General features: G+C 41.2%; 1 protein-coding gene across 7 annotated transcripts in view; it reads right to left on the reverse strand.

Moving 5' to 3' along the window:
• CTNND2 (catenin delta 2) overlaps positions 1–23,371 on the reverse strand; it is a 982,006-nt gene that overhangs the window by 365,302 nt on the left and 593,333 nt on the right. For 5 of the 7 annotated variants that reach the window (XM_070056591.1, XM_070056587.1, XM_070056589.1 and 2 more), the window contains one exon: positions 13,581–13,902. In XM_070056591.1, the coding sequence (XP_069912692.1) occupies positions 13,581–13,902 (322 nt within the window). The remainder of the gene's footprint in view (positions 1–13,580; positions 13,903–23,371) is intronic. The other 2 variants (XM_051853868.2, XM_051853869.2) reach the window with 1 other exon arrangement.

Consider the following 23,371-nt stretch of genomic DNA (forward strand, 5'->3'; position numbering starts at 1 on the left):
GGCATTATGCTAAGTGAAATAAACCAGACGTAGAAGGGCAAATATTGTGTAATTCCACTTACGGGAGGTATCTAGAGTAGTCAAAATTGTAGAAATAGAAGGTAGAATGGGAACTGAGGGGAGGGGAGGATGGGCAGTTAGCATTTAGTAGATACAAAGTTTCTGTTTGGGGCTATGAACTCCTGGAAATCATGAGTAGTGATTGTCGTACCTCCTGAATGCACTCAATATCACTGAATCATACACTTAAAATAGTTAAAATTGTAAATTTTTATGTTGTGAACATTTTAGTACAATAAATAAAGTAGTTGGCTAAATATTAGGTGGGCATTGCTTCTTCTAGACAGACCAAGGCCACGTGAAAGAGCAGGAGGCAGAGCTATAGGGAACAGGAGAATGAAGAAACACTGGCCCCTGGATCTGAAACTTGACTCCTTTCAAGGCAGTGCCTCTCAGGACTCCGTAGGAAGCTCTATTTTTAAGAAGCGCATACCCAGTATCTGTGTACATTAGCTTTCTTTGTTACTGTAAGGATGGACCTGAGGCAACCTAACTTTCTAAAGAAAAGGTATATATTGGCTCATGGCTGTGGAGGGGCAAGGTCCAGGGGCCTCAGCTGGTAGTAATCTTTTTGCTGGCAGAGTCCTAGGGCAGCACAAAGCATCACATGGCACGAGACAGGGGCATGCATGTCTGTACCAATCTGTGTTCCCTCACTCACACTCTCTGACCTTATAAAGCCACAAGGATTCAACCATGGGGCTCCACCCTAATGGCATAATCTAATCTCAGTCCCTTTCCAAAGACTCCACTTCTAAACATCATACTTGGATCAAAATTCTCCCTCTTCTTACTATTACTTTATAATTTGAGGGTTTAAACTCCTATGTGCGTTCAGGAGCAAAGTTATAGTCAGACTGTAGCATTCCACCTGGCTCCCGGAAACGCATGCTCTTCTCACATACAACACAATCATTTCATCCTCGGTAGTTCTAGAGTCTTAGCCCAGCAGTAATTACAAGTCCAAAGCCTCATCTGAGAGTCAAGGAAAACTCAGCTGGGAACCCCGGTAACAACCACAGCCTCCCATGCCATTGATTATCTGCCAGTGATGTTACCTGAGTTCTTTAATCTCGTGCCCATATTTTATCATTAGCCAGTGAAAGCAATCATTTGCAACCTGATAGATCAACTATGATATTCAATTAGAATAATGAACTTTTTAAATTAGATGATGTAGTATTCTATGGCATAAAAAGTTATATTATTTGAGAAATAGTGCTTCCTAGTGGTCAGTTTTGGGTATCTTCATTCATTCATTTATTCATACATTCAACAAGTATTTATTAAGTACAAATTGCCAGATTCTGTTCTGCACACTGAGAACTTTTGCACAGGGGAAATGGAGTAGAAATATTAACTAGGAAGTATACAGGAACTAATTGTGTTTAAAATGGTCTACACTTAAATCAGATTCAAATGAAAACTGTTTGCTATGTTTTAGTAGCTGATTGTACTAACTATCACATACTCCTTTTTTTTTTTTTTTTGACAGGCAGAGTGGACAGTGAGAGAGAGACAGAGAGAAAGGTCTTCCTTTGCCATTGGTTCACCCTCCAATGGCCACCATGGCCGGCGCACCGCGCTGATCAGATGGCAGGAGCCAGGTGCTTCTCCTGGTCTCCCATGGGGTGCAGGGCCCAAGCACTTGGGCCATTCTCCACTGCACTCCCTGGCCACAGCAGAGAGCTGGCCTGGAAGAGGGGCAACCGGGACAGAATCCGGCGCCCCGACCGGGACTAGAACCCGGTGTGCAAGCGCCGCTAGGCGGAGGATTAGCCTATTGAGCCGCGGCACCGGCCTACATACTCCTGTTTTAAGAACTTCAGGAGTTCCTACGGGGCCTTTTGCCTTGAGACACACTTGGGCTTCAGGACTTCTGCTGGGGTTGATTTCCCCCAGAGGGCAGAGGCACTTACTCCTATCTACCTGAATCAGAGAGCGTTTGGCCAACACCAAGAGAGCAGAGAGAAAGCGTCCCGTTTCCTCTGCAAACAGATAGGATCCCTGTTCCTGTCCCTTCTTGACAGAGATGTTTGTTGTGTTTCAAGCTAGACTGGGGAAGAAACCCATTAAGATAACTGGTACTGAACACACTGCATGTGTTTCTGACACTAAAGAAGAGAATATAAAACATGGGCTTTTTAGATAAACCAAGATGTTTCTGCAGAAGTCCTTGCGATATTTTTTTGCTGTCTTTTGTTTTGAAGATGACTGGAGCACCAGTAGACTGAAATTGACCATAAACCAGCTTGAAAGGAACAGGCCGTGCTGCTAATCCTGTAAAAGTGACTATCAGATGGACAGTGCACATCTGATTATCACAGGCTCCTGTGTATACACACACTCACACAGGCCCACCTGCCCTGTATAAGTAACTTCAGCCATACATCTTCATTTTTAGGAAAGAAACCCCTGTTTCTTTAAGAAAAATGAAAGTAAAGCAGGCAACATCTAACAGGTTCCCTATGTTCACCCGTTTCTCACTCGGGCCTGTGCTACCTGCTGAAGCACCTGTGTGTGATACACAACCTTAGCTCTGTCACTGCAATGAGCCCTTACAAGTGGCAGGGAATGAAAGTGCCCTCTGGGGATTTCTGTCAATAGAAGCTTGTTGTGAGTTTCCAGAGGGATGTGAAAGAGACAGGAAACTGTCCCAGCAGCCTCAGCCAGGCAGCCTCATTGAAAACCAGCTCACAAGCCTGGTTACAAAAGGGACTTTGGGGCCATGGCAGGAACTCTGAGAATTGGCATTAAGCAGTGAGTGTGTGTAGGGCCCTGTGGCAGAGGCTTGCAGTGTGGGGTCTAGGCCCTCTGGCCTTGCTGCCCCACTGCACCCCTCTGATGTCCGCCTCCTCGGCTCTCAGCTCTTCCCACCGCAGCTGTGCTGCACAGCTCCTGCCTGGTCCTCTCTGCATTTCTCTCCTGGCGCATGTCACTCGGCAGTGCCCTGAATCCCAGCTTCCTCCAGAGGTTACAGGCTGAATTGTATCCCACAGGTTCATATGTGGAATTCAGATAGCTGCAGAATGAGATTCTACATGGAGATGAGGTCTTTAAGGAGGTGATCAAGTCACAATGAAGTCATTAGGATGGGCCATGGGCCATGGGCCATGGGCCATCTTCTGCTGCTTTCCCAGGCCCTAACAGAGAGCTGAATTGGAAATGGAGCAGCTCAGACTCAAACTGGTGCCCATATGGGATGCTGGCATGGCAGGTAGCAGCTTTATCTGCTACGCCACAGAGCCGGCCCCGAGTACTGTGTTTTTTGGTAAATGTAATTGTTTATTCCACCAAAAATTTTTGAAGATGGAACGCAAAATGGTATTTGGGGTAAAGAAAAAATTATTGTTGGCACAGACGCAATTAGTGTGTTGTCCTAGTCTTACTTCGTATCGCTGTAAAAAAATACCCCACAAAAAGCACAGAAATTTGGCCCATGGTCTGGAGGCCGGAAAGTTCAAGGGCATGGCTCTAGCATCTGCTTAGCATGCAGTAAAGGCCTCCTGAAGTCACCCCAGGGAAGGCAGGACAAGAGTACTAGCGCGGGCCTTTCCTCCTCATCTTACAAAGCCACTGATTCCATCATGGGGGCCCCACCCTCACGAACGCATCTGATCCACTTAACTCCAGAGTTTCACCTGGAAGTGGTATTCACCTACGAATTTGGGGATTATGTTTCCAACACATGAACTTTGGGGGGAATGCTGAAACTGCAGCAGTGTGAATATTACTTTCCTTTGAACTGATGAAAAGCGTTTTGAAAGGGAGATTTTTGTAAAGCAGACAAAAATATTCTTTTGCAGTGAAGCCTTCTTTTTCATCCTTTAAAATCCCCTTTCTTGAGGACTAAGAGTCAAAGGGAGCACATAAACAAGTCTAGTACCTGCTAACACCAACCGATAGAATAAATAAAGGGGAGAGTGATCCAACATGGGAAGTGAGATACTCAGCAGACTCATAGAATGGCGGATGTCCTAAATAGCACTCTGGCCTCAGAATCAGCCCTAAAGGCACTCGGATCTGGCTGAAAAGCCCATGAGAGTATTTCAGGCATGGAAAGCCAAGACACTCTGGCAAAAAGATCTCTGTGAGTGAGATCCCAGTGGAAAGAACAGGTCTTCAAAGAGGGAGGTGCCTTTCTCTGAAGGGAGGAGAGAACCTCCACTTTGACTATGACCGTGTCTAAACAAGATAAGAGTTGGAGAACTCAAGGGGCTTCCATAGCCTTGGAAACTCATAACTGGTGCATAGGGAGATTACTGATGCCATAAACAGGAGTGTCAATTGGTAAAGTCAACAACAGGAGTCACTGTGCACTTACTCCTCATGTAGGATCTCTGTCCTTAACGTGCTGTACACTGAGGCTTAATGCTATAACGAGTACTCAAACAGTATATTTCACTTTGTGTTTCTATGGGGGTGCAAACGACTGAAATCTTTACTTAATGTACACTAAACTGATCTTCTGTAAAAAAAAAAAAAAAAAAAAAAAAAAAAAAAAAGAAAGAAATTATCAATTCCCAACTTGACTCTCACTGGGATTAAACATGACAATAGGTCTGATCTGATTTCATCATCATTTAAAAAAAATCATCTATTATTTTTCACTTTATGTTTCTGTGTGGGAGCAAACTGTTGAAATACTTACTTAAGGTATACTAAGCTGATCTTCTGTATATTAAGATAATCGAAAATGAATCTTGATGTGAATGGAAGGGGAGAGGGAGTGGGAAAGGGGAGGGTTGTGGGTGGGAGGGACGGTATGGGGGGGGAAGCCATTGTAACACATGAGTCGTACTTTGGAAATTTATATTCATTAAATAAAAGATAAAAAAAAAAATCCCCTTTCTTGGCTGTGAGCACCCAGTCGTCAATGATCCCCCTCCCTCCTCCCTGAACCAGGTTTTGGCCCTCACTAATTTCCTATCCTACCCACAGGGAATGCCCCACATCTCTTTTCTGCCCTTCCAATCACACAGCCCATGGTCTATGCCTTTGTCCATTTCTTCTACTTTTCTGATTCCCAAACACCACTCTCAGCCTGAGCCTCTGCCCTAAGGTGCTCCTGGGGGGCAGGAGTAGTGGTTACTGTGGCTGAGGCCGTGGTGGGTACTGAAGCCCTCCACTATGTCAGGATGCATTCCAGGGACTTTGGGATCTGAACCTATCTCATCTCCATAGCCATTGTATGCGGGAAGTACTTCTATTATTTCCATTTTAAATCTTGGACCCTACCAACAGTGCCAGGAAGATCATGCTCCAAATCACGATTTGCTAAAAATCCCACCAGACAGGCCATATCTACTCTTCCCATGTACAAGGGGCAGCACACATCCTGTGCAGAGCAAAATCATCCATTGGGTAAGTGGAAGAAATGTGAATCTTTATGTACGTATTTAGCTAACTGAAGTAGAGGAAGTAAGCACTATAATACATACTCCCCAGGGTGACCCTGGCTCTCCCTCTGGGCCCACACTGCAATGGGTGGCAGGTCTTAGTGGGAATGATGCCATGGCGGGACTGGGAGAGACATGGCTGCTTTTGTCCTAGCTGCGGCTGTGTGTTGGTCCATGTGAGAGTTCAGATGGCATTACCTGTTCTTAAACCAATTCCCACAAGGTCAACAAGACCACACTAACAATACAAGCACATTCAAAGTCCAAGAAAATGGTCATGCCCACTCATCTATCTGTACATAGAGTCAGGAGCTCCAGTCCTATTTTTAACCAGTAAAAGCAGTGATAATATATTCATATCTAACAGAGCAACCGCATCTCTATTTCTGAAGACAGATTTTTATGATCAAAGTATGAAACACAAAGGTTTAAAACATGCTTTATCTTTAATGTACCCTGTTTCAAGTTGTATCTAGTGTACCACTAGTGTTCTACTTTATAATGTACATGGTGTATGAGTCAGTTGGAGCACACAGTCACATGAACAGTGTCCCCACAAGTGTCTGCCACAACTCAAGAATGTGAACTTGTTTGACAGTAGGATCTTTGCAGACATAACTAAGTTAACATGATGTCCTACAGGATTAGAGTGGAGCCTAAATACAATGACTGCTGTCTATAGAGGATGACAAGAAGAGACAGAGAGGCAGAGATAGGAGTGATGCAGCCACAATCCAAGGAACACGTGCATCCACCAGAGACTGAGACGGGAAAGGGTTCTGTCCTGGAGCCTTTGGGTAGAGCACTGTGTGCAGACACCTTCATCTCCAACTTCCAGCCTGCAGAACTGCAAGGGAAGATGTGTGTGGTGGTTTAAGCCATCCAGTTTGTGGCAATCTGTTACGAGAGCCACTGCTGTCTGAATGTCTCCTCCCCATCCATGTTGAGACCTTGTTACCAAAGTGATGATATTAGGAAGTGGGACATCTGTAGGTGACCAGGTATGCAGGGGAGACTCTTCATGAGTGGGATGCGTTCCCTTACAGAAAGGGGCCTCTGAGCGCTGCCCTGCCCCTTCTACCATGGACGGACAGGGAGGAGCTTCTGTCGACAAGGAAAGGCCCCGCTCTAGGCACAGAACCTGCAGCTGTCCTGATTCTATCAGACTTCCCAGACTCAGGGATGGTGTGAAACAAATTTCTGTTGTGTGTAAGATTCCCAGTTTCTGGTACTTTTGCCATAGCCCCAGGACATATACAGACTGTAGTAACAATTTAGAAGGGAGAAACGTCCACATGTGGAGGTGCAGATGGACGTTGGATCCTGGACAGGGTGGATGCAGAGGGACATTCAGAGAGAGCTGCCCTCTGTACATGCCACATCCCGGCCAAGCCAGGCCTGAGCATTCCAAAGAGGGCCTCCCCTCCACACCCAATCCCCTTGTCTTCTCCACTGATGTGCCTGGAAAGCTTCCTCTCAGTTGTTTCCCGTGTTAATATGGTCTATTACTCCAGGGGTGGGCCATCTCACAACTCCTCTGCGATGCTTCCTTTATCACATCTGTCTCATACACTCAGTACCTTTTGGACATCTGGGGATGTACCTTTCCCTCTCACAAAACTTCAGAAGCCCCTTAAGGAATGTAGCTGTGTTCAGGCTGTTATCCTACCTGCAGAGTCCACCCTAGAGTCTTCCACAGATGTCACTGGGAACCTACTTTGTGCCTTCAGGGGGCCTGGCAGGAGCGGTCCAGGGTGGTGAGAGCTACAGGGCTCTGTCCTTGGGCCTCTCAGGTCGTGCGATGATATAACCTCACTGAGGACCCAGGTGCATGCCTCCTAGAGTTCCCAGGGATGTGGAACAGTGACTGCGTGGCCAGGGCCCAGGGAAGACTTCTGCAGTATCAGATAATGCAATCGCTTCACAAAAAATGAGTGTAAATCCCTTCATGGACGTGAAAAAGAAAAGTAAAACTTGCAAGGTATGGAGAGTTGATTCATCGCTTTGCAGAAGTCACATGTGAAAAGACATGGCACTCTGATGGTAGGGTTCATATTAACATTCACAGCAGTTACGAACATGCAATTTCAAGTTGGTCAAATTTAGGTTCAATTTCCAGCTCTCACAGACTAAGTATGCCCTTATATAAAATAGGCATTATAAAAAAGTCACAAGAATTTGGGTAGATTAAATAATTCATATAAAACATTAATCGTTGAGAGTGGAACACATTAATTTATTTGAATTATTACTGTGATCATCATCAGTTATATAAGAAAACCTACACTGAATCCAGGTTGGCCCACAGTACCCTTAGTTTCTTTGCACAACTGCTGGTCACGTATGAGACAAAATCAGGAGGGAGACTGGCCCCTGCAGGGCCCGAAAGACAGCCCTTGAGACGGAGCTAGCACAGGAACACAAGTCCTGGGCATTGGTGAGGGCTGTACTAACCCACTTCAAAGGCTGAAGCAGTGACAGGTGCACTCGCATGCCATTTCCAAGGGAAGAAAGAAGATCAGAGAATCAGGGAACGAAATTAAAAAAGACACAGATTTTTACATCAACACAAATTAGTGCAGAAAGCTTTCCTATTCAAAGAGAACTAAAATGGTTCAAGAGACAGTGAGTGGCCTGTTGCTAGAGGTATTCAAGCAAAGGCCTTGTGTTGAGCTTGCTCACAGCCTGCCTGACTGAATATGTGACTTTCAGGAGCTTGTCCAAGTGTGAGGGTCCTCACACTGTGAATCCTGTATTTTTTCCTTCAGGAATTTTCACAGTTAAATAAAAATGATTGTTGAATACTTGAAATTAGAAGCAAACTCTTGGGGCTGGCACTGTGGCATAGTAGGCTAAGTCTCCACTGGGGTACCAGCATCCCATATAGGTGCTGGTTCATGTTCCAGCTGCTCCTCTTCCGATCCAGCTCTCTGCCAAGGCCTGGGAATGCAGTGGAGGATGGCCCACGTGCTTGGGCCCTTGCACCTGCATGGGGGACCAGGAAGAAGCTCCTGGCTTCAGATGAGCCCAGCTCTGGCCATTGCAACCATCTGGGAAGTCAACCATCAAATGGAAGACTGCTCTCTCTGTCTCTCCCTCTCTCTGTAATTTTGCCTTTCACATAAATAAAAAATAAAATTAAAAACAAACAAACAAACAAACAAACAGGCAAACTCTCTAGTAGTTCAGCAGCCAGGAGAAGTGAACTATGAATAATAGGACAGGTGTTTTATTGTAAACACTTCAGCCATGTTACTTAAGTTTTGCAATGATTTATATAATAATACTGTTTAATTTTTAAGATCATAAAATATTCTTTGGCTTTAATTTTTAAAAGTACTTTTTTAGTATTTTCTGTTACAAATACTGTGTGTATGATGATCAAATAAATGATAAACAGTATTTGAAAACATTCATTAATGAAGTTTAATGATAAAATATTTATCAACAACATTAGTCAATGAAATCTAATAATGTAGTGTCTAAAACAGAGTAACTTTTAGCGATACCTAAAAATAGCAGATAAAATATGGTAGGAACATATAGATAATTCCTTAAAAGAGCATATGTTTATATATTAGCCAAATACTGTGACTCGAAATAAAGCAATCTCATGGCACAGAAGTTTGACAGAGCCAGCTGGAGGTGCAGTTGCTAGTACGAGCCCAGTATCAGCAGTGAAAATGTGTCCTTGTAATGCATTCTCTACTAAGTTGAATACCACAAAGAAGATAATTTCATTGTAAATCACTCTTATAATAAGTGAGATTCTTTCAGCATACTTGAGAAATTGCTTTTGAGATAATGTACATCAAGGATTACAACACCATGAAAAGGGATTAATCACACATGATTAAAAGATGCCATTCCTGCTACAATTGACATATGAATTTATGTCAGTAACATATTAGCCATACCTTTTCTTCTTTTAACAGACAAGGACAGTTATGGCACCTTTGTTAAACCTGGGTGTATCTGTCTTGCTTTATGTTCTTAGAGTTATTCCATTAGTTGAATTATCAAAATAAGATAATAATCTATTATGACATCATTTTTATGTAATTCAGATTTATATTTGACTCAAGCATTTAAAAATGACAGATATAGATGAAGTCAGTGAACTCAAAAGGCTTCCATAGCCTTGGCAACTCATGACTAGAGCCTAGGGAGATTACTAACACCATAAACAAGAGTGTCAAATTGTTAGGTCAACAACAGGAGTCACTGTGTACTTACTCCTCATGTGGGATCTGTCCTTAATGTGTTGTCCAATGTGAAGTAATGCTATAACTAGTACTGAAACAGAATTTTACACTTCGTGTTTCTGTGTGGGTGCAAGCTGATGAAAGCTTTACTTAATATATACTAAATCGATCTTCTTTATATAAAGAGAATTGAAAATGAATTTTGATGTGAATGGAATGGGAGAGGGAGCGGGAGAGGGGAGGGGTGTGAGTGGGAGGGAAGTTATGGGGGGGGGGGAAGCCATTGTAATCCATAAACTGTACTTTGTAAATTTATATTTACTAAATAAAAGTTTAAAAAATGACAGATAGAGAACTCAATATTAAGTGCAATATCCAACAATGCTTTTGCTATACCAGCAAGCTTGAAGAGAGTCACAATTTATGGAAGATAGCATACTAAATAAAAACTTCTTTGCAAATGCGGCTGGGCATGAATTTTATATTTCTAAAAAATCAAAACCAGCAGTTGCCAACTTTGTAAAGGAAACTCAATTTTACCATCACTCCGACTACAAGGGTTCTGTGCAATTTTTTTTTTTTTTTTTGGAATACATGATGGAGAGGTTACAAGCAAAATGGCCAAAGTTTTGCCACAGTCTGTATGAAGGAGCCAAGCATCAGCAAGACTATGCCAACCTTTCACAAATACATCCATAGTCTGTGGCAGAGTAACAAAAACAAACAGGGAGTCTCTGGCTTCAGGACTGTGGATGAATTAAGGCCACCTTGACACCAAACTCAGAAAGAGCAGTGTTCACTTGAAAGTTTCTCATTGAATAATACCAGAACTTTTAGTAATAAAATGAATAAACTAAATACCAGACAGAAAAAGAAAGGGAAATAAATGAAATGAAAAATACAACAAAGACCACACATCCAGTAAGCAGGGATGCCAGAGTTCTTGAATATCTTGTATATTTCCCTCATTCTTCCCAACTCCTGCAAACAGATACCTCGTAGTATCATTCATTCATGCTCTGAAAAAAACCATAGAAGATATAAATATATTCCTTCCTTCTTTTCCTTTTTCCTTTTTATAAGGAAATAAAACCATTTATGCCAACATGTGCCCCAGTGTGGACTGAATATTTGCTACAAATGTGATGCTGGTCCGTGTACTCATCTAGCAGCAATGTGATCTTTAAGAAATCATTTATCAGTCCCACTCCCTGCTTAGGGGACTGACTCTGGAATGCCAGTATCCACTCACACAGGAGGACTGTGTCCAACACGAAAGCGATGTGCTTTGAAAATTACAATGTGCTCCGAACATATGTCTGTGTGGTAGAGATGATCTTGCAATGATAAATAAAACTTCAACAAATGCTCTTAAATGTATGTATTTATGTAGAGTAGGTTGAACAATGTCAAACTTTTAAAAAGCTTAAATCATAAGCCATAATACCAAAGTAACTCTGAGTTCTAGATGATAAACTAGTTCAAGCAACATGAAAATCAATCTTCATCTAAGAATAATAAAAATTCACTACTGAATAATAATACATTATTTGAAGAAAAATGCCAAAATCTTGCCTTAAAATATGTATTATATTTTGGATTTGAATTTTAGATTTTGCACATCTCTCCATTAAATAGGAACATTTTAACATATCCTTTTATTTCAAGAAAATCCCATGAGAAAGGGATAATTATATTCTATTTTCCATTCATTTTACATTATGCCAAGTTATTAATCCCTTTATATTAAGCCATAGCAATTTAGTGTTGGTTCTAGATCTGATTCTGGTTGTTTTATCTGTCTAAATGAGCTTAAGATGTTAGTATGAATTTTCCAGAGTTAACATATATTTAAGCCAATGCCTAGCATTCTGAAAACTAATTGCACTTATAATTCATACAGCACTGATTTGCATATAAATTTTGCACATATAAAATATTAGTGGCCAATATTCTCTTCTTCAGTCTGACATTTCTTATAAGTATTTCTCTTTTTTGTTTTATAGTGGGCACCCAATAAGTATTAAGTGATATAATCCATAACTTGAAAAGGTAAAAGCCATGAGAATACACTGAAAGAAGAAAAAAGACTATAAAAGTGACAGTAATATGATATGGAGAGGATATGTCATTTAATAAAATACAATGAGTTTAGTACACAGCATAAAACAGATAGGCTAGGCTGTAGCTATAGAATAATAAATTCAGTATCTTATTAAGCTAAATTTCCCTAATATGTAATTTTAAAGCCTTTCCATTATGGATAAAATGTTTACTCTCAATTCAAATGTACAATGTTAAATAACAAGTAATGCCAATGCAATGTTATGTTTTTCTATTCCATAATTTATTAAGAATTGACTATTCTATTTTTATACATTTTCACTAGAGTGGAAGAAAAACCATTTCAAAATAGAATGTGGAGGTAATTTCTAAAGAATATTCCAGCTATATATGAATACTTGACAAATATTCAAAGATTTAGGGCAGATTATAGTATCAAGAGTACATGGACTACTGTTGAGATTGAAAATCAAGATAAACAGGAGATTGTAATCAAAAATGCAAGCATATAACTGATTTCTAGAAGTAAACATTGGATACTTATTACAATCCATTTCTATAAGAGGGATCATGCCAAATGCAATATTTAACATAGATCCTCCATAAGAGTCTGAATGGTGCTCAAGTAGCTATCTCAAAGAATCTCATGAAATGATCCCATTCTGCCTTTTATGCTTGTAGAAGTGATTAATTAATTTTTTACATTTATAAGCTGAAAAAATTTTATGTATTTCATATATACAGATTTAGGAGCATAATTATACTTCCCACACTACCCTACCTCCTACTTTCTTTCTCATTCTTTTAATTTTTACAATAACATACTTTCAGCTTATTTTATAACCATAAGCTTAACCCTCCAGTAAGTATTCAACAAATAATAAGAAGAAATAAAAAACACTGCTCCTCAACAGTAGAGACAAGGGCTATAAACAATGATCAAATCTCCAAATGTCAATTTTGCTCATATACATTACATTTTAAGAATGTATGCAACAGAGTCCATGGGAATCTATTTGCTCCATTAGTGAGAACTCCATAAAATGAATTTTAAGTTGACCACCAGAGCCACACCACACGCCCTGCCATCAAGAAATCCCAGAGATCTGACCCATCTAAAGTATTCACACATGCCGATATGCACTCGTTGGGCTCCATCAGCATGAACGCAGTGGCTATGAATAAAACATTCATGAACTGCACAGAGATTCAGCTGCAATTTCAGAAGCAGAGCATCACCAAATCCCTTGGTACTCTTAAAAAGTGAAAAGGACACACACTTCGCAAATAACAATTTCTTTTATGTTATGTTCACGTTTTTATCAATCCCTAAACAATTCCATCTTAGTGCATATCTTCAGAATACAGAAACGAAGATAATGTGAAATTTCTAAACTTTCAGTTTCTAGCATAACTTGGTAGGTGTATCCCATTTCACCCTGATAAACTGAGGGACACAGGTGACAAGGCATGCTTCCACCGAGACAATCGAATGCCTACACTGTGGTATCTGAAGCCTACTGATAGATCCGCCAAGCCTCCATTTCCATTGCCTGAAACGGGTCTTTATATCAATAAGCAGCTGGACTCCCAGAGAGCACATGCAGATATTCCGATGAAAGAATTTCTTTGTTTACCTTTTGATGGAGAGCCATAGAAGCTACCAGGGCTCCACCGTAAGCGCCATATCTCAAATCAAACAACAGAAGCTAACACCCGGGAAAAGCCAGCCATTCTAGCTCAGCCAGCGACAAAATGCGATAATATCATGCAAACAACATTAATGCCACAGCAATGTCCAGTAACAAAACTCCTTCAAATGTCACAGGGAGGAGACAAAGGTTTGACCTACCTGGGATCTTTCTGGATGCTGTCAATGGAAGGCGACCTGGCCAAGGTACCTTCGGGTGGGAGGGCAGGGCCGGATTTGCTGTACGGAGACTCCACGGAGGGACAATATTGCAGCTGTCGGTAGGGGTCGGCGTAGGTGGAGGCTGGGCCGGCGGCATAGCTGGCCCTCTGGAAGGTGGCAGTGGCGGCGTTCTGTGGGCCATGCTGGCTGCCTGTGCGCTGCAAGGGGGCGGAGTCGACACCAGGGGAAGATGGGGCTAGGACAGGAAAGTAGGGACAAAGTAAAAAATTGAGGACCTGCTCACAGAAACGGTTCACCAGGTCTAGGCAGGGGGGAAATTACACACATAAAAAAATGGGGTTTGAAAGAATAAAAACAAATTAATCCTTTGTATTTGAGCCAATCTGGTCAATGTCATTTCAGTCAAACTATAATCAGTAAGCTATCTCAGAAATACACCTGTCAGGTACAGGGAGGGATGCACCTGCTGTGTGGCTGTGGCTTGCCTACCTCCAAGAGGAGGTGTGTTCATCTGAAATGTACACTCTGTGCCAAGAAAAGTCCAGAAGAAATGGAGGGAATATTTTACCAGGAAAGTATGGACAGTTAGCTCTTTATCATTCATACTGAGAAGGTTCAGAATGAGTTCAGGTAATGTAACATTAACTTTATTAAGGATGTAAAACAAATTCAGTAATGAAGTTAATTTTCCTGAATAGAAGACAATAAGGAAAAGGGAGAGGGAGTGTGTGGTGGGAGTGGAGGTGGGGCTCCTATTTCCATAATTAGTACCAGAACATTCCATGCAAAGGTTGTTCTACTTTCTGCAAAGTTAACTTCCCAAAGATTTTTCACATGCCCCATTCGCAAGCAGAGCTGTCACACGAAGAAGCACATTTGATGATGGCAAGGTATGTGGGAAGAGGAGGAGAAAACCAACCCAAATGCAAGGCAGACAAAATAACACGCTGACTCGGCTTTCCAGAAGACTTTGCGTCTTTTCAATACGTCTAAATTGTTTTTAGGTGATTTCTACACCACTTACTAAAATCAGTTTGGCCATTTCCAAACTGAATTTCAATACTTTCGTTTCCTTTCTGGGTTCATTTTAGACCACACTGTGTCATTATGTTTATCTGCTTCTCAAAAATACTTGACTTTTAAGTTTCTATCAACACATACAATGGAAACGGCATCTTTTACATCAACAGGATGAAATCAGTTATTCATTGCCCCAACAACTGTTAGCCACGATTAGCATTTTACAGTACATTTACATTCTGGCATGGCCAATCAGCATATATCCAAAACACAGCCGGTTTCTAGATGAAACCAATTATACCATGGGTGCTCCATAAAGGAATTAGATTGTAACCATCCATACCATGGGTGCTCCATAAAGGAATTAGATTCCAATTACAAATCACAACCCAAGACTCTGACTTCCTTAGCATTTCTTACTGGAAGCTGATAGCTTCTTTTATCCTCTCTCACATCAGGTGGCATGTGCTAAATTAAACACGAAAGAAATTATGTCACCCAGAGAAAATAATTGTTGAAAGAGGTTGAGGAAATTGTACCCAAATGACAAAAAACTGCAAAGTGAACTGGAGGAACACAAGAACATTCTAACACTGAGAACTGATTTTTAATTAAGGGTTCAGAGCGTCTCTTTTCCAATTAACTTTCAGTACTTTCAGCACTTCATCTTATAACAACCCAAACTAGGAGAGTAAGGCTATGTGGCATGATGAAAATGACACAATTTTTTAAAAAAAATTTCTTTTAAAATATGCATATATTCAAAGGAGCAGTATTTTTAAATGACAAGCATTATCCTGACATGTTAAGTTGCAAAAAAATCACATTAGAAATAAGAAACATTAGTCAATCAATCAGAAACATGTTTTATGGTTATGCAATTTCTTGAGGATTTATATTTTCTCCAAAAATATAGCTAACATGTCTGATTTAAATTCACATTTTAAAATTTAGAAACGATGTGCTTTGTATTACGATGAAGGAATTTTAAAATTGAGGTAAGGTGTAACCTAGTTCTTGGAAAAACATGCGCAACATATTTTATATGGAAATTGTGAGAAAATCTAGGGCAAAAAGAGAAAACTAAGTACACCTGACTTTTTGCATTGAAATGCTTTTTTTTTAATTCAGGAAATGAAATCTTAATATTTATTCTCACTGAAAATGGTTTTCAGAAAAACAGTGCTTTCTCTAAGTTGTTAAGAATGCATTCGATATCCTCATTATCAGGGAAATCAGAGGGCAGGGATCAGGGAAACCTGATAATACACTGTGGATAAAAACAATAGGACAGGTAAGAGGAATAACCTGACCACTGCAGAGAAATTCTCAAAGGATCACATATTAAAAGGAAACACAACAGGAGAGGCGTTTAAGAGAAACGCTGCCACATAGCTGACGGCAAATTGTGAAGAACACACAGGAGCTTGAGTCACACCATGCAAACAGTGAAGTTCAGTTCATGAAACAGGAACAGGAAGTCCACAGCTCAGTAGGTGCAGAGGAAGAAAAGAGGCAGGAGGTTTGTAAACATTATTAGGTTCCTAGTTGTATTTCACTTTGGTCTTTGTCACACAGCTCATTCAGAGCTTGCTTTCTGATGTCAGGGAACTGCGATCCCATTCTGAACTTGTGTGGTCAGTGCTCAGCACTTGAGTTCATGGAACTCTCCAAGCCCCAGTTTTAATGGGATTGAAGAGAACACACAGGCTTCCTGAATCTCTGTTTGGTTTAAATGAAGGAAAAGTATCTTTCTCCTAACAGGAAGAACATGTTCGGCAAAGGAGCTGTTATTACCATTAACAATGTCACAGTCAGCCAGTATTAGGACAAAGGGCTGCACTGGTGGCATGAGGGCAAAAGACCCTTCCTGTGGGTCAGGGCACGTAGTTCCTCCTGGGTGCTGGGAGCTGTGGCAAGTGCTCACTGTACTGGCTCACGTGTCCTCCAACAAACTTCTCTGAGGGTGAACACATCATTCTCACTTCACGTGCAGGAAACTGAGACACAGAGAAATGAGACAGCGTTCCTGAGATCCACAGATATGTAGGAGAAAAATGAACTTAAGCTTTATCAATAAGTTTCTGGACTTTATGCTTGCTACTTCCGGGTTGCTGCGCCCAGTTAAAGATCTCAAAGAGGCATATTACTGAGTTATCTAATATAGTGAGAAAACTTAGCAAAACAATGAAAGACCTAAAATTAGGGGAAATATCTTCTAAAAGTACAGAGAAGAGATGGGTTTACAATAGGAATCAGCAACCTGAATATTATATTATATTATATTATATTATATTATATTATATATGGTGTGTCCACTAATTTATGTAATTTTTCATTAAATTAGATATGCAGAAAAAATGTACAGAAAAATTTGTCAAAATTCTAACTTCGTTCAATTGTAGGAAAATCAAAGAACAGCAAGATAAATAATTATCTTAATTTGATTTTAACGTGCTTTGAGTCTCAGTCTAATCGATGATATCATCACTATTTTAGAAAAAAAAGAGGTTGGGCTATGAGATCTAAGTTGGGCAAACAAGTTCCAGAAATTTTTTTTTAAATCAGAATCACATCTGTAGTTTTGGCCTAGGTAAAGTTCTTTCAAAAACCTCATTTCTGAATTCATGGTTTAAACTTCCTCAGGTCAAAATAAATAAGGTAGCTGATGAGAATTTAAAAATACAACATCAGAATTCAAATTGGTACTGCTAGTTTGAAATAAATTAGAGACTGAAAATAAATTAGGGACTGAACAATGCAATGAGATGATGAGAAATATCAACACAAAGAGTAAGAAAAATGTCCTATATTAAAGGAGTTCACAGATTCACATAGAAGAAAATGTGTGATGCCGATAGATCTCAAACTAACCATTAGTAATGCAACCATGTAATGCTTTGCTTCTTTTCCCAAGCACATGTAAAAAATGATCCCAAGACTCCACGGGATTGTTGTTTACTAGAAATAAATGAAAAGCTTAAATACCCAATAGGTAGAAAACTCTAGTCATTATTATTAGTATTAGCTATGTGAAAATCAACTGATTTTAGAAGAGAGAACTGTATAAATGGCATCAGGATGAAATATCATAAAGACCCAAAAGACAAGTCCATCCCTTTGCCTGTACTGTGCAGATCTTGGTAGGGCTTATCCAAATCAGGTCTCTGCTCATGTGGGTAAGTGAATACCTGTCACAGTGGTAAAAGACTTTTCTTCAACTCAATTTCTTGCTTAATTTCCACCCTGCTAAGCGCCTCTTATTTGAATTTTAGAGCTCAGTTGACCGAATCCTGCTCATTGTAGAATAACTCCATCCAACTGAACCTCTCAGGGCAGCCATCTGAAGGGGAAGCGCTCAGCAGCTCTGCAAACACACTCCCCTCTCCTCTCAGCTGCTCTGCAAACAGCCCCTTCTCCCTTGAGCTGTTAGAACACAATGAGTGGCACAGTCAAGGACATCCTCTCCAGTAGCCGACTGGCTATTCCAACAGCCACCTCTGCTCCTCAGGAAACTGCCTGTTTATTCTACACAAATAAAGGCCTAGTTTGTAAAGGAAAAAAAATGAAGAAAATGAAGAGGTGTTTTGTGTGTCCTATTTGTTTGAAAGAACAGAGGAGGCATCCTTTTTAATAGAATGAAATATTCTGCTGTATGGCTGATGGTTCCATGTGTTCTTAACATACCACAGAAAAAAGGGCAGAATAAAACAAGACAATCTGGGCACACAGAAATTCAGTGTGAGGATTACAAAGCAGGGCTCAACAAAGAGGAAGAAAAAGGAATTCTTTCTTTTATATATGTTTGCACATACAAACATGAAAACGTAAAACATTTCCACATTTGTTATAGATATAAAATAAGAATACAATAGAGACAAAGGGAGTCCCCTCTGCAAGCTTAGAAAATAAGAATGGCTTAAGTGACAGCGGGTCCCCAGAATACAGCCTATACAGCCTTAATGAGGATTCAAGTCCAAGTCCATGAGCTCAACACAGTCATCATCAAGAATTGAACTGTGAACATCTTCCAATTCTGGGCTCTTGGCATGGGGTCATCCAGATGAAACTCAATGGAAATATATCCAAGGATATACTTAACACACCCTTGTAACTTCACGTATTGTTATCGTTGTGGGGGGGGGGGCGGTGAGACATTTAATGTGTGATTTTTAGCAGCCATAGAATCATCATTTTTGGTGTTTACATTGCTTTCACTGATTCTATTGGGAAAGACAAGAGTTCAAATATACCTACCACATTGGTTCTTAAACTAAATGTGAGATGTGTGGGGATATATTGTAGACTTATTTGAAAGAGAAAACGATGTAAAACCCTATCCTAAACAGTTTTTATTTTTCTCCATGTCATATGCCTCAAAGAATTTACAAGCACTTCATTAGGTCTTCACTATATAAACTAACATTAAAAAAATCAATGAATGATAAACACACTTTTTCAATATTTATCAATGGTTACTTGTTCTATTAACATACAAGCTATGTACAATGGATTTTTTAGTATGTTTGTAGAAATTGGTATAAACTGTCAAAATGTAAATAATTGAGTGGATGAGATGGATATTAAAGGAACCTATATGTTTAGCCCTACATATGTATGCATTTATATATATAAGTATCTTTAATACTGTGCATTTTATTTACATTTATTTACATTTACAGAGTTTGTCATAGGAGTCACAATGGACGATGACACATACTTTTCAACATTCCAAGGACCTTTCCTGTTTTTAATGAAGATACTTCCATTGCCGAAACATGAAGAAAATATAAAAAATGCCCTATTTACATAGTGCTTCCTATTGTGCCAGCCACTCCATTATGAACTCATCAATACGATCTCATTTAATGCTCACAACAGCCTTTGTGGCAGGTACTGTCACTATTAACACCACCCTCATTGTTTCACAGTTAAAGGATGGAGTGGATGGAACTGGTTAGAATAAACCCAGGGAGTCTCACCCACTCTGCTCCACTGGGGGGCATGAGACATGAAGGCATGTCCAATGAATACAGCCGACCCATTTTGAAGTGAAATATGTTTAGCAGAAATGCAAGAGAAGACTAAAAATTAATGTGATATTCAGTGTTCCTGGTTAAATCCCTGAAACCTAGGTAATCTGTTTTAAAAGTCCTTGGAATCTGTACTGCCAATTTCTTCAGTTTGTTCTTCACAGAGAAACAGCATAATCTCTTTCAATCAAAGACTCTGCACCCAGATGAAGGTCCTTGGATGGAACTTTTTCATCAACAAGGAAAGGGGCCATTGTTTGAGGGATGCTGACGTATCAAGGCTGGTGGGGGGGCAGCCACTTTGGCATCTGATGAGGGGTCTGAGCCAACCTGTCCCTGAGTGAGAGAGAAGGTGGGAAGGAGGGGCTGTGTGGGGAACGTGAGTGGGCTTCCTTAACTCTAAAGTCAGCCAGGATGTATTTGTGGCCCTAAAGGAGACTTAGTCATGTGGAGATCAAGTTGGGAGTAGAAACTAGTCTGCTGGCGAACACAATTAGCTCTATAAAAAATTCACTCTGCCCTTCCAAAGCACTCAGTGAATTTACAAGTACTGCCAAGCACTTGTGGTTATGGCATAAAAATATATTACATTCTCTATGCATCTGAACATCTACCTGCTGAGTAAGATACCCTGGGAGAAACTCCAAGGAGGCTTATGTGTTCAAAGAACCCTAGTTGGCTGAGGCACTGAAAGTCAGAGACATTGCCTGGAACCTGGTAGACTTACAGGGCTGTAGGCGCTATGGTCTGTTTTACTCTGTAAAAATTCTAGGACTTTTTGAGCTATTGAGTGCTAGAGAACATCTGGTGGCCTGGTTCCACAGTGGCACATCTCCCAGTATGATTGTAACTCCTCTCAAATCCCAGCTTTTGACATTATATAAAGTCCCATGTAACATTCAGTTGAAATGTAAACCTTGGATTTTATTGCTTTCAACATTGCCATGCTCACTGATGTAACCCCAAGTATGAAGTGAAGTATCTTCCAGGGAGAAGGCCAATCATGTCACTTGCCAGCATATGCACCTCTCATTGGCATTAATCAACATTACCATATTGTTCATTTATTCAAAATTGTGAGTTATCATATTTTTAACTTTACTAATGAATCCTCCTGTCTTTCAGCTGTGAATTAGACTTCTTATTTACAACATTTTAAGTGAATTAATACAGATCAGCATTTGGAAGCTTGTGTGGTTTAAGACGATCTTTATCATGCACTACATTCAAAAGTCTCCAATGGGTAATAATGTGTCGCTGACATTTTAGGCTAAAAGAGGTAAAATTTTTAACTAAGAGGTTAAGGCAGGTCTTATCTGACTTGCTTTAATGGGAAGCATTAATTTAGATAGTTGAAGTAACAGCATTTGGTAAGCAATAACCTGCTAATAATCTATAGTTTTGTGGGCTCAAATGATGATATTAGTAGAAAATATTTTGATAGGAGTATGAATTATATAGTATTGAACAACGGCCATGAGATTTTATGAAAATGTAGTTTGTATGTTTCCCTGCTGGCTCTTTTACAGAGAATTAAGACTTAAAAAATACTTACTCCCCTGTGCAAATACTTTCACCACCTTCCTTTTCCTTTCCCTTCTCATGAAGGTACCTGCAGGTTTCCTCCTCACCACATATCTACAGTGATTTTCTCCGTAAACTGACACTGGTGTCACAGAGCACCGGTTTTCTACCACTCAGTGCAAATCACATTTTTCCAGAAGGAAACTTAGCTGCTGACCACCTTGGCAGATGGTGGCTACTTCCACTTGTTCCAAAAGATGCATTCAGGGAGTTGTCAGAGCCACGCGTCTGGACTGATTAAATGTCTCCTAAGTCGACATTCATGTGATTGAGTTTGAAATCAAAATTCGTGTTATTTAGCTTCTACTTAATAGGCTTTGCAAGGCCCACACCTTCTTTCTTTTGCAGTACTGCTTATTGTACAAGCTTTGGATCTGACAAGCTTTAACCCAGATGAAATGTATGTTTTATCTAAATAGACACCCAGTTAAAACTGTGCCTTTTTAAATCTTCAGCTTGCAAGGAAGGAATGTGCAGACATCTAGGTGATAGTCGATAGAAGCAAGGCTGCAGCTTCTGCTGTGACTTAAACCACAGGCTCCGGGGACAACCAGGGGACTCTGGCAGTCTGGCTCTCTGTCACAATCCTCTTCATCTCCTGCTCCTGCAGGAAAGGAGTGGTTCTCGTGTCTAGTGTCAGGCATCTCTGGGGGACCTGCTGACCAGGGGACCCTTGCTGAGTCACACAGTTCCCCTCTCCCCTTCTCCTAGGCTGCCAGATCTCCCGGGGCCACCACACGGGTGCCTCTCACTTGTGGTCCCTGAGCAGGGGTCAGTTGCTGTACTTTCTTCTGTTTCTCAACTTGCAGCACATCCAGGACCAGTGAGGCACATAGATCTTCTCCAGAACAGGTACTTTTTGCTGGCCCAGGTGGTACACGGCTAGTGGGTCTGGTCTTACAGTGACTACTGGTGCCTGAGCACCAGTGAGGAGCGTAGGAGATCCCCTTCAGGTCATATTTTCTGATACAGCCATGGTCTGTCCTGGGGCTGCTCAGCAGCCTGAGATCCTGCGGATTTCCACGTGAGCAGTGAACCTGTCTGTAAGTCTCACCATCCACAAGCTGAAGCCCAGGAGAGGTGGGGGAGGGGCTAGATCCTGGGCACCCTGATCCTGGAATCTGATTACGAATGCTACATACCACATGTCAGTGAGGTCTCTACCATACGGCCAGGTAGCTTTTTGGGCTAGGAAAGCTGAGAGGCCCCTTTTAGATATCCAGTGATACACGGTGAGCTGCCTCTGGGCTGAGATTTAAATTAGTCTTCATAAGAAAGTAACAAGTATGAGTGGCTTACGTAGGAGACAGAGGGCTAGAGAAGGAAGGTCAAGGGCAGGGATGGGACATGACGGTGGTAGGGCCGAGCCTAAGGGAAAAGCTGAGAATTCCCAGTTGGTGGGGAAGTCTAGGAACATTTCTGCATCTCACAGGCAGGGTCCAGGCTGCTCTGTGCGGTCTCCAGCTTGCCTCACAGCTCTAGAGTAGACTATCATTGGTTAGTCTCAGGAGGTGTTGGGGCAGGGCAGCGAGCATCGCCACCAGAGCCCAGAGCAATACTTGAGAGCCTGAGCCGGTAGAGAGTATGGTGGCAGCCCTGCAAGACCAAGGGCAGACATGATGGAAACACCTGACCCACTTCCTCCTGATCAAGAGAGACGGGGCAGGAGCAGGAGAGTGGGATCAGCTCGACCCCTCATTTTGTGGCATCAGCTCGACCCCTCATTTTGTGGATAGTACAGTGTACTATCCACCATTGTCCAGCAAAGCAAAGACACCAGGTGCCATTCAGTATTGTTACTAATGGTCTGGTCTCTACTTCATCTGGAACATTCACTCAGCCTTGTCCCTTTCTGAAGCTAAGCTGAACATGCTCCAAGGCAAGGAGTAGCACACAGGCTCCCTTGGATCCCAGTGCCTCGAGCACACAGTGTGCCTGCAACATTACCACAAAGCATAGACAGAAACGGATGTATATTTACTTTGTTTTTAAATGATGACTTTTACAAGTGCAGGGTCCGCCAAGCCCAGCCTGGCCAGGCACCACCGCCTGGGTGTACAGCTTTAAAGGCTGGCTCCATGCAACCTCTACGACCCTGGGCAAACCATTCTGCAGCTCTCGGCCTCAGTTTTC

This window comes from Oryctolagus cuniculus, chromosome 14, assembly GCF_964237555.1.
Source record: "Oryctolagus cuniculus chromosome 14, mOryCun1.1, whole genome shotgun sequence".
NCBI lineage: Eukaryota > Metazoa > Chordata > Mammalia > Lagomorpha > Leporidae > Oryctolagus > Oryctolagus cuniculus.